Below are 18,497 nucleotides of genomic sequence, written 5' to 3'. Positions count from 1 at the left end.
CAGGAGGTTGCTGTTGCTTGGACCTGCTGCGTTGATTTAAAGGCGCAAAATACAACACAACAAGGCACCACGTACCAGGCACTATACACAAATATATTCACGATATTAATAACCCCAAATAAAGGTGATCACCCGAATTAAGAGAATTAGGGAACAAGGAAGAAGAAAGAGAAAAAGATAAAAGAGAAAAAGAAAAGAAAAGTAGGGACCAAAAAAAAAGGAGTGCAAAAATGAAATTTGGAAAAAGAAGGGGGGAAAATAAAAGCGAGAAAAGAAAAGAAAAAAAAAAAAAGAGCGAAAAGAGAGAATGAAGTGGAAGAGGGGAAGAGACTTTTTATATGAGGAGAATACTCCTATAGAACAGCCATTAATCCCAACAAATTCCAGCAACAGCTCCCTGGAGATGAATGCAAACTAGAAACAACCAATAATATAACGATGAAAATAGAATGGAGAACACTAATCCCAAAATAAAATAAAGAGAAAATAAAATGGCACTTTAAAAAATGGTAAAATGGTAGCAGTAGTAATACTGGTTAAAAATAAGAAGGTAGTAATTAAAAGGGTAAAATCAGGTGATGGAAAAAGAAGAAAAAAAAAAAAGAAAAGAAAAAAAAAAAAAGAAGAAAGAAAAAAGAAAAAAAGAAAAAAAAATTGGTTTCTTAGTTAAAAGGTGGAAAAAAAAAATTGCAGTAGTGAAGGTCCCTTGGTTCTTCTATTCTTCAGTGTGGCTCGCCTTAGACCTGCCAGGTATCCAGGAGAGTGTTGAATTTCCCTGCGATACACTGTTCCTCTGTGTTGTAAACCACAGTCCTTATTTTAAAGCATACCGCTTTTGTTTCCCAGACTGCCTTATTTTGTGTTTAGCAAAGAGTCAGTTTGTGGGTCAGCCTCTGGGTGGCAGTGTTTTGGGGTTGGCCTCTGAGGCTGTAGGGCCTTTCTGTCCAGTGGAAGTTCACTGCCCAGAGCTGGCTGCGTAATAGTTAGTTACCAGCGCTGTGTTGTTGCTGGGATTGAAAATCCCTCTATAGGCCAGACCCTGTTAACTCCCAGGGACTGATCAGGTTATTTTAATACTTGATCTTGTACAGGGTGGAATCTGGGTGTGGCTGTGCTCCTTGCCTGGGGGCTGGGGGGAGGAGTCTCACTCTCCGGAGAGAATGGCTGCCCCAGTCCTGTGCTCGGGGGTGTCTCAGCACTCAATTCGCTGCCACCTCTCCCGGCTCCCCCTCTCTCCTCAGTCTCTCCCCAGATTCCACTCCTCCGCACACTCTCCCTCTCTTCAGCACAGGTGAGTGTCTGTATCCGAAATGTCCCATGAACAGGATTCAGTGAAAACAATCAAACAAACGCCGGCCGCGGAAACGGGGAAGGCTTGGTTTCTGTAAGCTTCTTCTCTTACCGGCACTGCATGGTCTGGTCAGCTCTTCAGGCTGCCCCCTTTAGGCTCAGTCCTCTGTGATCACAGCACTGAGCTCTCAATTCCCCCGGCGGCGCCAGGAATCCCGCGGTTCTCCTTTCCCCCGTCAGGGGCTGTGCCTGTCCCAAGGGACGCGGCTGCCGCGCGGTCTCCCTCCGACTCTCTGGGTTCAGAGGTCTGGCAAACTTTCCTGCCCAAATCCCTGGGTTTTTTTTACCTTTCCTGGGGAGTTCTGCTCTTCTCGGCTGCAAACCGTCTCACCAGCTGAGCAATTTCGCCAATTCGGTGTGGGTGTTACTAGTTTCAGCTGCTGACTCCATTTGCTCCGGGACACGACCTGGGACGCGTCTGCCTATATCGCCGCCATCTTCCGTCTCAAAAATCAGAATAACGTTTTTAAATGTAAAATAAAATACAGGAGCTGACAGAGGAAATGAATTATATTGAAATAGTATCCAAATAGTAAAAAGAACCCATTTGTGCAATAGCATGTTCCTTTAGGCCTGTATTGAACAGCAGCGTGTCAGACAGTGTGGTGGCTCTAAGAATCCCAATCATGGTAGAGTAGTGATCGCAGTAGCATCATCTCCAGCCGTTGGTAACGAATGTCATGAGTGTGAGGAGGTCTGAGATTTCTACTGGTCTAAGGTGACAGGTATGGCTGTGGTGTGTTCCCTACATTCATGAAAGCAAGCCTAACTTTCACTCCATGAAAACAAAGACATAATTCCCTTTTGTCATCAAAGATCTCTTTTTCTCATCGAAGATCTGACTCCTGGTTTCCACTCAGGGGACACAGGGGTCCAGGAGCCCAGTGAACATCCCGGCCCTGGGAGGACCCCGGCAGGAGCTGGTGGCTGTTGATCAGAGGAAATGCCACTCAGGCAAGCAGATCCCTGATTCCTGGACTAATCTGTGGCGGGAACCAGGGGGGGCATGGGTGATGGGACCCACTGAGTATTTGAAGATAATGTACTAAACCTTTGGCAAAAACTACAACCAAACCACAGAATAGGTTGGCTGCTACTACACTGATCGGACAGATGATTATGACCACCCCATCAGTACTTCACTGACACTTCCAAAAATACTGAATATGGAAAACTTCCTAAGCAAATACTCTCAAGACTTTATTATTATTATTATTATTATTATTATTATTATTTGCATAACTAATTCACTTCATTGTACTGACTGGGTGGTCATAATAATCTGGCCACTCAGTGTAGTGTGGGCTACAAAACCAGAAGCCCAACAACTACACAATTCTGAACCTTCCCTGATAAGGACCGACATCCTCATTATGGAGTGAGGAAAGGAAGGTGCCGAGAGCCTAGCTAATCCCCCAGAGGGACCCCAGGCCTCTGACCCACATCCACCCTCGGGGGGTCAGAGCAGTCCAGTGTCCAGCTGCACCTGTGAGGGGCCCCAGAGGCAAAGAGATGGCCCACTCAAAGGGACTCGTTACAGAAGTGGACAGGGCTCAGCAGCGGCTGGAAGCTCTGACATACTGGTGGCCTGAAGCCTGGAGGGAGGGAAGGAGCTGTCACAGGAACATGGAAAGAGCTGGGGCCATGGGAGGCAGCTGCTTGACAGGAGCTGCAGTCCTCAGGACAGAAGTGCAACGTTGCCCAATGCCAGCACAGATGGGAGGGAGCCTGGGTAGAAATACTCTAACCCTTCCTCCTCCCCTCTGAACTCCCTGAGGCACCTCCCATTGGCTGAACCCAACCAGAGGGTCAAGGGCAAGACCAAGGAAGGTCACAGAAGCATCCTTCCAGCCACCGGGCAGGGAGGGGGAGGCAGGAGAGATCTAGAAGTTACCCAGCTCACCAGCCCATGAGTCGTTAGATTCCAAGGTCCCATCCTTTCCTCCCGCAATGCCTGATCCCACAGTGATCAAGATATCTGCCAGGTTTGCTGTTCCCGGGAGACTCCTGGGTATGAGGACATGCGTCTCCTCTTCTCCGGGGATTGACTGGCTGCCTCCAAAGGACCTGGACAGAGAACAAAAGCAAAGGCAACCCTGTTTAGAACCCTGTGCTAGGCTCTGGCCACACAGAAATGACCATCCACACTTCGACCCTCCCACCAAGGCAAGGGCTAAACAAACAGTCACTGAAATATGATTACCAGCTGGGATATGTTCCATGGAAGGAAAATGGTAACATGATTAGATTGTAAGGAAGACCTGGTCCCACTCTGGGCAGTGAGGAAGGCTTCTTGGAGGAAGGGGGATACTTTGACTTAGGTCAGAAGAGAGTGGGGATGGTATGTGTTGGGAAGAAGAAACAATATGCAAAGACCCCGGGGTGGGCACTTTCAAAAAGTTTACACAAGGCCAGCCCGGCCTGTGCGCCTGGAACTCAGTGAGCAAGAGAGAGAAATTCTGTCCAGCCAGTGTTGCTCAGTAGTTGATTGTCAACCTATGAACCAGGAGGACACGGTTCAATTCCCGGTCAGGGCACATGCCCAGGTTGCAGGCTTGATCCCCGATCCTGCAAGAGTCAGGCCGGGCCACCTCCACCTTCTTATCTCCAGGACAAAGTACTGGCCACGCAGCTAGGACATTCTTTGAAAAAAGACTATATGGTTTCCAAACAAAGCTATCTCTTTAAACAGTGTTTGTTTCACTCTTTCTTGCTCAACAAAGGGTTGCCTTTGCTTTTGTTCTCTGTCCAGGTCCTTTGGAGGCGGCTCTCCACCCAGCCCAACCCCAGAGAAGAGGAGACGCGTGTCCTCATACCCAGGTGCCTCCGGGAACAGCAAACCTACAGACCCCATTCCTGCCAACACCTACAGGCACCAAGACGGGCTTGGGCTCCAGTTTCCGAAGGGATTCTGAACAGGAGGCTTGGTGTTCCCTCTTGTCACCTCGGAAACACAATCTTTGTCAGCTGAACATGTAGATTCAGATTAATGGGGTCCTTTCCTGTGAAGCATAGGCACTCCATCTTGCTCCCATAACCTCGATGTTGCAAAAACTGCTATTTGAAAATTTCCACTAAACATAGATGGTCCTTTGTTCTATGAATTAACTCCGCTATTCTTGGTTCTGTAAAAACACTTGCTCAAATAATAGGGAAAAGAAGCTCAATTACCTGGCCTTGCAAGCCACTCTGCTGCCATCCCTGGTTACTGCCAGGCCAGGTGTGTTTGAGTTATCTAAATGGTACTGTGCTCAAGGCTACAAGCTTCCTGCAAAATATCTCCCACTACATAGGGCTCTTTGTAAAGCCGGCAAAAGTTCCGGAAACTGCATATTTGGCAGACAAAGGAACTGGGAAGGTATAAAAGGAAAGCTTCCTCCATATTTGTTTGCTCAGACTCTGGAGATAACTCATCTGAGACCTCCGGTGTAATAAAGACTTCAAATTTGGCTTACTGATTAAAGCGTCCTCTGTTTAGCTTGCTAATTTCCAATATAACATCTGTCCCCAAAGTCTGTTTTTCCCCCCCTCTGATCTCACTTTAAATAGCTCTGCTCCCTGCTCAGCTGACTGTATGCATTTATGATAATCTCAGTGCAAAGCACACTTATCCATGTTCCTGTCCTTTCCTCTAAAGAGTCCAAAGGATAAAGCCTGTTTATAAAAGGCCACGGCCACAGTGTGGCTGAGTGGAGCACTGGTGTCTTACAGTAAGTCATGGCTCTGCCTGGGCAGGGAGCTAGGCCGGGGTGGGCAAGCCAGAGGGACATGGCCCAGAGGGAGCAGCCACTGTGCTGGGAGGATCCTGCATCCGGGTTCCACAGAGGTGCTGCCCTCTCCCTGTGTGGGGAGGCCTCAGCCTCAGCGTCCCCACCTGGAGGGACAGCCCGATGGGACCCAGGCACCGGGCTTCCCTGGGCTCCAGGCCCCCTGCCCTGCCTGGGTTGGGCGATGGTCCCCACTGTCTGTGTTTTCATCCATGTAGATGCTGCCCTCCTGCATCATCGGCCTCCTCCTGCTGGCCACCGTCAGAGGTGAGGGTGCTGTCCTATCCCCGTGGGGAGGAAGGAACTGTGCCTGGGCTGACCTGTGAGAGGTACAGCTAGAGGCCTCATCATCATTATCATCATAACGAACAGCGTTATCAATATTTCAACCAAAACAACAATTGCTACCATTGGGGGAGTGTTGATGCTGTAGCAAACACAGGGCAACATCTTGGACACAGATGACCCTGGGGACCTACCCGCCCTTTTCCTCCAGCAACTGGCTGTGATGGGGTGACCCAAGTGGTAGGCTGTTGGGCAGCTGATTGGGGGACAGTGCTCTCCACAGGCCCCCAACACCTCAGTACCTTGTGTGGACAAGTGCGTGTCTGCAGCCTAAGCCACATGGAGAACTGTCCTGCTGGGCCTGTGACATGAATGCCCCCTCCTGTCCCTCCCTCCACATGACTCTTCCCACTGTTGCCACCTCTGTCTCTCCAGCTCCAATCTGAGTCTTTCCTCTGGCCTCCCTTCTGCTGGGCTTCCTTCTGCACCACGAGTCCTCCTTTCCTCCTCACCTCGCCCAGCCCACTCTTGGCCTCCCTTCCATCTTGGTCACGCAGCAGGACCTGACTCTGGAGAGCAGAGCCCCCTCCCAGGTCTGGCTGCTCCTCGGGCCTTTCTGGCCCCTCTTGGTCTCCTTTGCTCCTCTGCTGCCTCCTCCTGCCCTAAATGTGGGCATCCCACAGAGGTCACTCCAGGCGCTCTCCTCGCCCTTTTCCTGTGGCTTCCCCTTTGCCCAGCCTCTGCTCCCCTGGCTCCACTGTCTCCCTTCCAATTTCCTGGCAGCTACACCAGGGCCTCCCACCACACCTCACACTCACTTGTCCAGGCTCAGGCACCACTCCCTACCCCATCTCTCCACCCTTCCCTTCATTTCCACTGTCACCCAAGACTAGAATGCCTGTTTCCTCTCAGACCTACCACCCCTGTACTGCCCCACTCCAACCCCCACCTCTCCCAGGCTCTCCTGCCTCTGAGCCACCCACACTGGGTTCCCCTAAACACCTTCATGGAGCACAAGCCCCACCATATTCACTAGCACCTCCCACTCACTATCCACCTCACAGCCCTCGTGCCCGATCCTGGCCTTCAAGCTCCTGCATTTACCACCTGAAGCAAGACTTGCTTTAGTCTCAGCAGCTCTTCATCTGGGACTGGTCCCTATCCCTGGAAGGAAGTCAAGGTCATCATGATTCCTTCCCTGTTAGATTTCCCCTCCTCAAGGCAGGGTTTGTACCTGATGTGTCTAGCTCCTCAGTGCCTAGCTTTATTCCAAATTAAACTCCCCCAATTCAAATCTTGGCCCACCATTGGCTGTGACCTTGGGCAGCTTACTTTGTCTCTCTGTGCCTTGGTTTTAACATCTGTAAAATGGAAGTAATTCCTTACTCATGGGCTATTTTGAGGCTAAAAGGGAATAATGGTGGTGAAGCGCTAGTGTGGTATCCGGCACAGAGTAAACAGTCTACTCTTGCTTCAGGTGTTAAAAATTGATGACTATTGTCAGTGTTTGAGTGAATGGCCAACCTCTGGCACCATCTGATTCAGAGTTGAGGAAGCCTAAGGGAGAAGAGCCATTGAAATCTTCTGGCTTTGAGCATGCGCCCTCATTGAGCGCTCTCTGTGAAAATGCTTGTGCTGTAAACTAGAGGTAGGACCCTCAGATGTGGACGTGGTTATTTGGATGATCGGTTGCATGTATTGATCCCCTACTGTATACAGAATGATGCAAAACTCAGTCATCCCTGGCCCTAAGAAATGTACTTTTTCTGAGAACAACAGGGAAAACCTGAAATGGCAGAGAATAATTGGGGGACAATGTGCATCAAGGGGTGACATGAAGACAAGGGGATTGGACCTCACCCAGGATCGGCTGCTGTGCTGGGTGTGGCGCCAGCGTCAGGGTCCACCCAGCAGCATCTCTGCGCTACAGAATCACAGGCGCTGTCATCCCTGATGCCGGGTGATGGCATGTAAAGGGCCGTCTGGGGCTCTCCCGGAAGAGGTATTTTTAAGGCAGAAAGTTCCCAGGAAGCTCAACCAATCCCCCTCTGGCCTGATGATCAGGGTGAAATCAGCATGAATAAGCAGTTCCTGGTGCCCCCCTGCTCTCCCAGGGAGGCGCTGGGAGTGTGAACAGGCGATTCTTGTCTCCGTGGCATTTGGGGAGCACTGACAGCCGGTGGAACCAAGCATTGGCCTCGCCAGCCCGGCCTGCACCCGGAAACGCCTCCTGTGTAGCTGAGGCGAGGTTGCTCCTTTTCTAGCTCACAGTGTCCCGTGTGCTGCTCTTTCTGCCCCAGGAAAGCAGGTCTGCTATCAACCTTTTGGCTGCTTCCCTGATGAGAAGCCGTGGACGGGGATCTTACAGCGGCCCCTGAAGCTATTCCCCTGGTCACCCAAGGACATCAACACCCGGTTTCTTCTCTACACAAATGAGAATCCCAACAGCTTCCAAGTAAGAGGGGCCTGGCGGGACTGCAGAGCAGGTGGAGTGGGGCGCCCACACTGACGTCTGCACGCGGTTGTCTAAGGGAAAGGCAGGGCCGTGGGGAGGTCGGGGCGATGCTCCCTCTCCACTGGCAGCCACCTTAGGTCTCAGGATCGGGAACCCCTGATGATGTCTATGGGTGCGGGGCCCAGAAACGCCCACATTCTACACACTGTGCACAGGCCTTCCTGGCACTGACCCCCGATCCTGGGAGGAAGCGGGTAGGAGCAGCATTTATGGGGAATCCAGGCCTGGTGTGTCCATTTTCTTTCTGCACTGGGGGTGGGAGGAGAGAAGCCGCTCAGGGAATGAGGGTGGGGATATAAGTCCTTCCTGATGAGCCAGAAGACAGATATAGGAGAGGGACTTGTTGTTGTTGTTGTTAATCCTCTCCAGAGGATATTTTTTCCATTGGTTTTTAGAGAGTGGAAGGGAGGGATGGAAGGAGAGAGGGAGAGAGAGAGAGAAACATTGATGTGAGAGAGCCACATTGAATGGTTGCCTCCCATATGAGCCCCAACTGGGGCTTGGGATTAAATCTGCAACCCAGGTGCATGCCTTTGACCAGGAATCAAACCTGTGAGCCTTCGGTGCATTGGCCCATGCTCTCGCCACGAAACCACTCCGGCAAGAGTGAGAGGGGCATCTAACTACAATAGCAAAAAGGGTCCTGGGAGTGACCTCCAGTCCCCAGAAGGCCTGCGGGTGGAGGCAGGACAGGCTCTTCCAGGTGCTTACAAGTGACCAGGAAGAATGTGCTCAGAGCTCAGCTGCTGACAGCTCTACCCCCTGAGAGTTTGGATAGCTTGTTACTGACCGACCAACCCTGAGGTCAGCTGCGGTGGGATTCTAGGTGACAAACGTCCCCTTAGATCCAACAACTGGGAGTCCGCTTGGACTGGTGGTTGGGCTGTTTTTATCTTCTGATCATTCCTCAGGCATGGTGCCCAGGGGGCTGGTCAAGTGGCCCCTGGTACGAAGGCATCAGTTGTTAAGTGCTACAAGCTTGAGGTGCCCTTCTCACCTCCACTGAGCCCCATCTACCCTACTTTTGGTGCTTCTGGCCTGGGGTCCTTCGCTCTTTCTGTTCTAGAAACATCTTCCAGCATCTGGGGAAGCCAAGTGGTCCCTTCTCAGGATAATGTACTTAAATGCATGAAATAAAACACATTGGATTGCAAAGTAAACCAATTAGATTGAAAAACAGTTACCAGAACATTTGAAATGATAAATACATGTCCCAGTCATATCTATGCTGCTTTATTATTATCTCACTAAATAACAAGATCCACGGGTTGGTCTAACTACGGCCACTACAAATAGTAATGAGAATAACTGATTTTTAAGACATCTGCGACCACTGTCCTGTGACAGGAAAATACCCGTGACTCCCATTGGTGACAGAGTGCTGTTACAATGATGGTGGCTTGTTGCCAATTTCATAATTAACAGAAATGCTAGGAAGTCCATGAATGTGGACCTTCTGAATCCTGTCCTCAAACCCCAAGTCAGGAACTCCTGTTCTAGCCCCACCCACTTCCTGGGAGCTGATCCCCTGACCCAGTCTCCCTGGAACTGGCTCTCACAGGCCATTGGCTTAGAAAGGCCAACGTCCCAATTCACCTTTTCCACTTTAACCAGAGGATCTCCTCCACCGACCTGGCGACCGTGAACGCCTCAAACTTCCAACTGGACCGCAAGACGCGCTTCATCATCCACGGCTTCATAGACAAGGGGGAGGAGACATGGCTGACGGACATGTGCAAGGTAGGGCCCTACGCCAGGCCACTCCCTGCTGAGACCAGCACCCGGCACCCAGCTTCAAACACTTTCCAAGTCACTGCCCCTGAGACTGGGAACTGAGAACGTCCAGGGACAGATGCTTCTTCCTCAAAACTCCGAGGAAACCCTGGTTCCTCCGGAGCGTCCACTGTCAAGTTCTCCCGACCCACAGACCTGTAGCCCGTCCTCTCTTCTGGAGACCAAAGAGACCCAGAGCCCAATCCAAACGCCCCAGAAGCAGAGGCATCAGCAAATTACCTGTCATTGGTCTCGGGTGGTTTAAGTAAAGCCCCCGTGTGACATTAGAAACCCACGTAAACGTGGCCCCTGAAACCCTGCTGTCCTCCAGAGCTCTCTGTGAGGGCGGAAAGGCTCCCTGGCGTCATGTCCCAACCAGGAGCCACTGCTCCCCTGCGCTCACCCAGCACCTGAAATGCGGGGAGTTGACCAAAGACTTGACTGTTAAATTGTATGGACTTTCATTCATTGTAAATAACCACATGGGGCCAGTGGCCACAGTATTGGATGGCGCAGTTCTGAAGGTATCAGGAATGTTAGGGATGAATCATCATTCATAACATCCATTTTCTGAGCACTTCCTCTGAGCCCGACGTTGTGATCATTATTTCACAGTCTTTGTCTCATTAGACCGCCCCCCCCACCCCCTAAGCAATGTTGTGAGGAAGGTAGAGTTATTTTTCCCATTTTATAGATGAGGAAATTAAGGCAGGAGAAGTTCAACACTTGCCCAGACTTGAATCCAGAGGTGGGAATGCAAAGCCAGGTGTCCTGTCTATAAAATACCACAACTTTGTGTCTGTAGCTTTAGTCTTTAGAGGAGCCCAGGGGCTGGCTTTCAGCTTAGTCTGCACTGGGGAGACCTCAGGCAGCTTCTTCCCAAGGGTGGGCTGCTCCTCTGGAGGTTTGGGTGTTCACACGTGTCCCCAAGTCCCAGAAGGACACCATGTGAACGTGGAGCTGGGAAAGTCAGGGGGACGTGTCCATTCCCAGGCCCCGGCCTCCAGGCCACTCCTCCCTGCCTCACTCCCCGGGGTAGTCCAGGCCATCCTCCAGTGAACACAGGCTCTGCAGTGGCTCCTTCTGACAGTTACTTGGTCCCATCACGGGACCAGTCTGAGCTTGGGCAGCACACGGCGCCCACACCACATAATATAAAAGATGCACATGTGGGCAGAGTTGTAGCCCCTCCATCTACATGTCACCCTGTCTGTTAATACCTTCTAGCTCCCCCTACGCATTGTTGGGAACATAAGAGCAGCCCTCCCGTGGCTTCAGCACCCAGTACAGTGGCAGCGAACTTAGTACAAGTGGCAGCCAACTTCCCGTAAAGGACTGGGGAGTAAATAGTTTAGCGTTTGCAGGTCATATGGTTTCCCTCAACCCTGTTGTTGCTCCAAAGCAGAGGGGAGAGAATGTAAACAAAGGGGTGTGCCTGTTCCCAATAAAACTTGATTTATATGAGCAGGTGGATCTGGCCCTCCCATCACAGTGGGCTAGGCCCTGATGCAGTAAGCGATCCTGTTTCTGCCTGGCTGTGTCAGTAACCACCTGGGAGACCTTAGGCCAGTCACTGACTCCATCCAGGCCGCAGTGCTCACGTCTGTGAAGTGGGGATCCGGTACCAAGTTCCTGGTGAAGTGGTGAGGATTAGGACAAGTGGGAGGAATATGAAAACTCTGACACACATGAGATGCTTGGTGGCTGTGAATTCCTGTCTCTGGAGTGTGCGGCCTGTGCCTGTTAATACATTGGATTCTCCCTCTTGTTTTTTCTCCCCAGAAAATGTTTAAGGTGGAGAAGGTGAACTGCATCTGCGTGGACTGGAGGCGTGGGGCCAGGACAGGCTACAACCAAGCCGTCCACAACATTCGAGTCGTGGGAGCTGAGACAGCGTTCTTAATACAAGAGCTGTCGGTAAATCCTCCTGAGCCCCATCCTGTGGGGAGGGCCCTGAGGGGGCAGGCAGACCCCGTGGGCCCAGAGGCAGCCTGGGGACTGGTGTTCAGGGGCTGGGCCTGGAAGCCTGGACACACAGAGGGGGGTTTCCTAAAATGAAACTGCAGCCTTCCCCTCCTGGAGTGTCCTGAAGATTCCTAGTGGTGCCTGGGGCAAAGGAACCACTTTGGGCCTCGGTTTCCCCTTTTGAAATTAGCCGTCCTTGGAGGCTGTTCTGGGAATGGTCAGCCCAGAAGATGAGTCTTCTTTCTCAGAAAGGGGAACGCCCTTTACCGCCTTCTGGAAGGTCTATTTTGAGCACCCTAGAGCTGGGCCCACTACCCAGGCTCTCCAGGCAGGCCCAGGCGCTGTGGGAGGGGAGGGAAGCCACAGTGGCTGTGGATCGAGCAGGCAGCGCCCAGCCAGGCTCCCCAGGCCGCCTGCGTGGACACAGAGGCCACTGGTCCACACTGTCGCTACCCCATTTCCCCCCTTTTCCCTCCAGCCCCACCAGCCCGCGCGCAGGGACTCGGAGAATGTAGTGGCTCAGGGTCCGGTCACGCTGTCCTAGGTGGTCCGAGAGCCAGGTCATTCCTCCAGAGACCTTTCCCCACCCCCTTCCCCAAGCCAGGGCGTCCCCACGGGGCCTGGGGGCCCTGACAAGCCATCCTTCCACAGACCAAGATGGGCTACAGCTTGGAGAACGTGCACGTCATTGGCCACAGCCTGGGCGCGCACGCAGCTGGCGAGGCTGGCAGAAGGCTGGGGGGCTCCCTGGGCAGGATCACAGGTAAGGGTTGCAGGGCTGGGGTGACAGGGGCGGGCCTTCAGGGTAATGGAAGCCCAGACACAGGCACTTCTCATGGCCAAGTTCGCCCCCTCTGGTCCTCCAGGGACACTGATTTTAGGTGCTGCCATACTTAGATTTAAAAAATAATTGACTATACATTTTCATGTAAATTATAAAACATATAAGATTGTAAATGAAAACAGGTTTATTAAAAAGGAAAAAATAACCCTAGCTGGTTTGGCTCTGTGGATAGAGACTCAGTCTGCAGACTCAAGGGTCCTAGGATTGATTCCTGTCAAGGGCATGTACCTTGGTTGTGAGCACATCCCCAGTAGGGGGTGTGCAGGAGGCAGCTGATCAGTGTTTCTCTCTCATCTATGTTTCTGACTCTCTATCCCTCTCCCTTCCTCTCTGTAAAAAATCAATAAAATATTAAAAAATAAAATAAAATAAAAAGGAGAAAATATAACTAGCACATTCAACTCATGACTTCAGGATTACTATTGCTAGAGTACGGCAGATTTTTGAACAGTGAAATGGTTTTTTAATACGAATTCATCAGTTCCACAAATATTAATTGATGTGGCAGTGCCAGCTACAGGCAGAAAATGAAAGTAGCTGAGACCTGTCACAGGAAGCACATGGTAGATAATAAGAATGAATGAATGAATCTCTAGGGAAATGAAGGCACACAAGACATAGACACAGACACCGCTGAGTCCCGTGTGTATGTCACTGTGCAAACAGTGTGATGCTGTCTCCTTTGCCCAGGGCTGTGTGCTAGGCATTGGGAGAAGAATGGGGGATTCATGGATTATGTTTTCGGAGACTTTTTCAGATTGCAAAATTCTTTCTCTTATACCTTTGCGTGGAGTTTTCACAATAGCCCCATTAGGTAGGTTGCTGTTATTCCCACTTTCCAGATGAGGAAACTGATGCTCAGGGAAGACATGCCTTTGACCTTGAGCAGAACCTGGGCTGGAATATAGGTCACTGAGTCTGTGGGCCATGCTCCTCCCACCCTCTGCTTCTCTTTGAAGATGAGCTGGGCACAGCCCCTGCTTCAGGCAGAAAGCTGCATGGATTCTGTGGGTCCAAGGGTTGGAACCTGGTTTGTCACTGTCCACCTCCCCCTTTCAGGACTGGATCCGGCAGAACCAGGCTTCCAGGGCACGCCCGAGGAGGTGCGGCTGGACCCGTCGGACGCCATGTTTGTGGATGTGATTCACACAGACACCTCACCTACATTCCCTAACCTTGGTGAGTTCCTCACTCCACCTCTTGGTGACCAGGGCTGTACCTGGTAAGAGTAGGTCCAGGGGTGGTATTCAACATGGTTAACTACAGTAATAGCTTGGATGCCAACCAGTCAAAGTGGGTGCCAGCTACAAATAAACAGCCAGCCCAGCGCCAGTGGTATCAGCCTGTGGCCCCAGGCAGGTCAGACATACACTGGTGTAGCCAATGGAAGGCTGTTGCTCAGTCCTCAACCCTGTGACCTTCCCTATCTCCACTATCCATTCTTGCACTGGTGGCGGGGGGGGGGGGCGGCGAGAGGGGGACCAAGGAAGGAGTTGAGGGTCCTCAGTGCTACTGCAGAGGCGGGAGAGGCTTCTGCTACCACTGCTGTGCTCACCAGCCAGAAGCCAAGCTCACTCCTCCTTAGCGCTACCTCCCTTGGAGGCAGGAGAGGCTCTGGCTCGCTCTGCAGCTGTGAGCCAGGTTTCTGGCTGAGTGGTGCTCCCCCCTTGGGAGCACACTGACCACCAGGGGGCAGCTCTTGCGTGAGCGTATGCCCCCCTGGTAGTCAGTGCCTGTCATAGCAACTGGTCTTTCTGTTGTTTGATTTGCATGTTAGGGTTTTATTCTATAGGATGCTTCACCTATACTTGCAAAATGCAAAGTTATTGTTTGAATATTTTCCTCACTTCTTTTGTGGAAACTGGCTATAGTTTGTGTTGTTGGAAACAAAATATATTCCTTTATTTAATGCTTCTAAAATAAATGGGGGAGTTGTTCTTAGTTTAAGGAAATGAAAATTTAAAGTAAACAAAATTACGTAAAAAATTAATATCACATAAACTCAATGTTCTTTTTTCAATATTTTCTTATGTAACCCCTCATGAAACATGCCAACAAAGGGTATGTTTTTAATATTAGTGATGGTTACCATGGGCTGCATTGGACATTTTGTACATACTCGCTCGTTAATCATGGTAACAACCCTAGAAAGTGGGCATTATTATTACTGTTTCATAGCTGAAGATACTGAGGCTTGAAAAGCTTTTGTAATCGCCCGAGATCATGGAGTGTGTAAATAGGACCAGGATCTGATCACAGGTCTGTGTGCTTAAAAAGCCAAAGCATCCAGCCATTATGCTGGGCTCTCAATACAACAATGAGATCTCAATATAACCTTCTAACATAGAAATCAAAATTTCAGAATGAGTAAAGGAATGGGAATTGCACCAGTCCTGATAGGTGTCTATGATGCATAATGGTATCAGGGGATATCGGTATTGTTCACAGCCTCCCAGGACAGACAGACAGACACACATTCAAATACACATGGAGGCATGCTCACTGCCTGTGCTCGCTCCCTCTTCCTTGTCTTGCTATGGGCTAATCTTAGAGAGGGATCTACAAATCCTGGTGGGGTGGCTGTGCTGAGGGGACAGTTTGCCAAGAAGATTCTCGCTCTGGTGCGAAGGATTCGGACGCTCTCTGGGGCCATGACCTGGCCTTGGGACCCCTTCCCTCCCTGCTCACCTCTGCTTCCGATGTTTCAGGTTTTGGAATGAGCCAGAAGGTGGGCCATCTGGATTTCTATCCAAACGGAGGAAAGCAAATGCCAGGATGTCACAAAAATATCCTTTCACTCTTCTTTCATATAAATGGACTCTGGGAAGGTACGTGCATTAGCAAAGCAAGATGGCAGTGCCCTCCCTGCGGAGAAGGCAGGATGCGTGGCAGTGCCCTGGTAGCACTGAATTTGCCTCCATGTCCGGTTCATTCTGTCCCAGGCATTGTCACAGCGCCATGAGGGAATTACTCTGCTTATCCCCAGTTTACAGCTGAAGAAACTGGGTCTGAACAGTTATCAAACTTGCCCAAGGCCACCTTACATTAAAGTTCCGTTTCTGGATGCAAAGTCCCAACCTCATACCCGATCAAACCTGGGACCCTTGTGTGCGCAGCCTGGGTCATCCCCCCTCATGAGGATGCTGAGGCCTGAGCTGGACGGGCATGTTGGCAAATACCAGTTCTAGCTGTGCCCACCCCGAACCCAGATGCTTGCTCTGCTTGGTCCTTGAAGGGCGCCCACAAAGACTTGCAGGGCTTTGGCTTTATTGCCCTGTGCTGTGGGCAGGTGTTAGTTCGGGAAAGGGACTGAGCTGGTAAAAGGACCGAGTGGGTACAGGATCCGTGGGTTAGGGAGCGTGTGCATAGAGCGGGCAGAGGCCCGGCGGTCTAGGGGGGATGAGGCTTGTGAGTGTCAGTGTCAGAAATTCTAAACCTGTAGAGAATTTTTATGAGTTTATTGGAGACAAACTGACGACAATTACTGGGAAGAAAAATCTTCACAGACTGAGAACATGCTCCGGAGAACGGCAGTTTTGCAGCTTATTTTATACATTAGAATAAAAAGAAGAGACATGGGGTTCCATGAAATCCACGGGTGGTAGATTAGGGAGGGGGAGGAAAGTAAAACTGGAAATCTCTGGAATTGGATAAAAAGTAAAATAGAGGGGCTCATTCTTTTACATTGGTGGGAACAGGATAGCTAATGATCAACATGGACAGCACGTAGAGGTGGTATTTGGGGAACAAGGTCGCGGTGAGGGGTTCTGGGGTCTGGTGCTCTTATAAGGGGGTGCCCTGAGGGATCTGGAAAAGATTACTCTGATGTTTAAAAGGTGCGTTTCCTTAGATGCAAAAAGAAAACAGTTTCACCTAAGGTAAAGATTCTTTGTCACCCTGGCCGGATGGCTCAGTTGGTTGGAGCTTTGTCTTAGATACCAAAAAGGTTTTGGGTTTGATTTTGGTCAGGGCACATATGGGAGGCAACTGATTGATGTTTATCTCTCTCCCTTCCTCTCTCTCTAAAATCAATAAGCATATCCTCAGGTAAGGATTAAAAAAAGAAAATGATTGACCTTTGTCAAAGAAGCTCTAGGCCTGGGACAGGACTACCCTCCATGACCAGCTTTTATTTAGGAATTTTTATGTTCAACCCACCCCACGTGGTTACTTTCGGCCTCTGAGTTTGTAAGGCCACCATGCAGGCCTCCCCTGAGGTTCTCAGGCTTACTATGTGGCGCCTTTTTCGTCCGCATGAGGTCTGCGTTTAATTGAGCGACAGGCTCAGTCCCCCTAGGATTAGGTGACTTACAGCACCACCTCCATCACCTGTCCTTGTCTGGCCTCTGCTCTTCTCCTGTTGCCTCTCCCCGGAGATCAGGCTTTATCTCCTCCCTGTACATGGAGGCTTTGAGTCTGCCATCATTTCATTTTAGTGTTTATTTGTCTCCACTGGGAGTTTCCCGGGCATCCCAGGCACCCCTGTACCCTGCTCAGGGCTGGCTCAGAGCAGGCGCTCAGTACAGCCCACTCCACTGAGCAGAGAGGCCTTCTGTGGCATTGAATATTCCATGTGCTTAATGTGAATGAGTAGAGTGGATAAAGCAGTAGCCCACATCCACCGTCAGCCAATGGAGCCTTTGAGCGCTCTGCCCAGCACCAGGTAACTCCAGGGAAGACCCAGCTGAAGGAACAGAGTCACAATGAGGCTGCTCCTCCCAGAAGCCACCAGCAGGGCCCACATAATAGCAAGGAGCCCAGCTTTAATGAACGAGGCAATTCACAGTGAACAAGCCCACAGGATGTGCGTCTATTGTGTGGGCTCCCAGTCACCCAGGCGCTGGCCTGGAGGAACAATTAAATCCACTTGCCCCTCTATTATGGATCCCAGGGCAGCAATTCTGGGTGAAAGAAACAATTAAGGTGGAAACAGGTTGTGTTGTCTGGTGATAAGTGCTGTTGCCGGAGTTGCTGGGCATTGGGGCAGGCAGAGCTAATCCACCAGCACAAAGAGGACCCCCAGACCTCCCAGAAGAGGTCCCCAGGTGTGTCTGTGGTCAACGTGCATCACGCCATGGGAGGTTTTGTACCAAGCAGCTGGAAAAATGAAAAAACAAAAACAAAACCCCATAAATTTTCAAATAAGGGGACTTGGGTTTAAAGAAAAGGGTGGTAGATAAAATGCAGTGACACAGTGGCCTAGGGCCCAGGGGACCTTGGTCTCCACTGCTTTGACCACAGGCTTTCCAAGGAGGAGGAATTTCTCAGCCTGGGGCCCTGGGCACATAAAAGCTGCATTCCTTGGACAGGCCAGGTAGGTATGGTCTCTGGTTCTCAAACTGGGCCCTCTGGCCCAGCCCTGTCCACAGTAGCCAGTTGTCGGCCTTCACAGGGAGCGGTTTTAAAGAGGGAATGCACTGCTGTCATGTAAGCATGAAACATTGTCATGTCAAAGTCACAATGCAGGTTTCTCATGAACAATCAGCAGACCAAGCAATCTGGGCCTTAACATTCCACAACTGGCTGGCAGTCTAAGATTCCTTTTGAAAGCTATTGCCTCTCTCTCTTCGTCTCTCTCTTCCACCCAACCTCTTTCTCTCTGTGTGTGTCTCTCCTTTCTGTATAGATTTTTCACACTCTCCCCAAGGCCCCCAGCTCTCATCCTTCACTTCTGTCAGAAGCTTGGCCCCTGGAGGATTGGACACACATTCTTGTTAGAACTTGTCCCTCCCCAGCACCTGCCCAGGTCCGAGGAGGCCCTGGTCAGCACACAGGCATGTGGGGGGCAGAGGAAAGTGACCAGAGCCAAACCCCATGACTAAAGAAGCCCCCCAGATACCACCTCTATGTGCTGTAAATATTGTTCATTAACTATTTCCTACTTGCCTCAATGTATGTCAAAGTCAATTATAGGAACTTGGTATTGTGACTGAGGCATTCAGGAATGCTGACACTCCTCTATGAAAAGAGGAGGTGACTCCTTATTCAGATTAGAATA

The 18,497-nt window shown here is 50.7% G+C and overlaps 1 protein-coding gene across 2 annotated transcripts in view; it reads left to right on the top strand.

Annotated features, from left to right (window-relative positions):
- LOC308529330 (pancreatic lipase-related protein 2-like) overlaps positions 1–18,497 on the top strand; it is a gene marked incomplete at both ends in the record, with an annotated part of 87,251 nt that overhangs the window by 29,819 nt on the left and 38,935 nt on the right. The window contains 7 exons of one of the 2 annotated variants that reach the window (XM_081105376.1): positions 5,336–5,384; positions 7,703–7,857; positions 9,532–9,657; positions 11,473–11,607; positions 12,307–12,418; positions 13,559–13,678; positions 15,208–15,327. In XM_081105376.1, the coding sequence (XP_080961502.1) occupies positions 5,336–5,384; positions 7,703–7,857; positions 9,532–9,657; positions 11,473–11,607; positions 12,307–12,418; positions 13,559–13,678; positions 15,208–15,327 (817 nt within the window). Of the gene's footprint in view, positions 1–5,335; positions 5,385–7,702; positions 7,858–9,531; positions 9,658–11,472; positions 11,608–12,306; positions 12,419–13,558; positions 13,679–15,207; positions 15,328–18,497 lie in introns of those variants that run through there. The other variant, XM_081105377.1, reaches the window with a different exon arrangement.

This window comes from Myotis nattereri, assembly GCF_964212035.1.
Source record: "Myotis nattereri genome assembly, chromosome: 13".
Classification (NCBI taxonomy): domain Eukaryota; kingdom Metazoa; phylum Chordata; class Mammalia; order Chiroptera; family Vespertilionidae; genus Myotis; species Myotis nattereri.
This window is presented reverse-complemented; position numbering and strand designations above follow the sequence as displayed.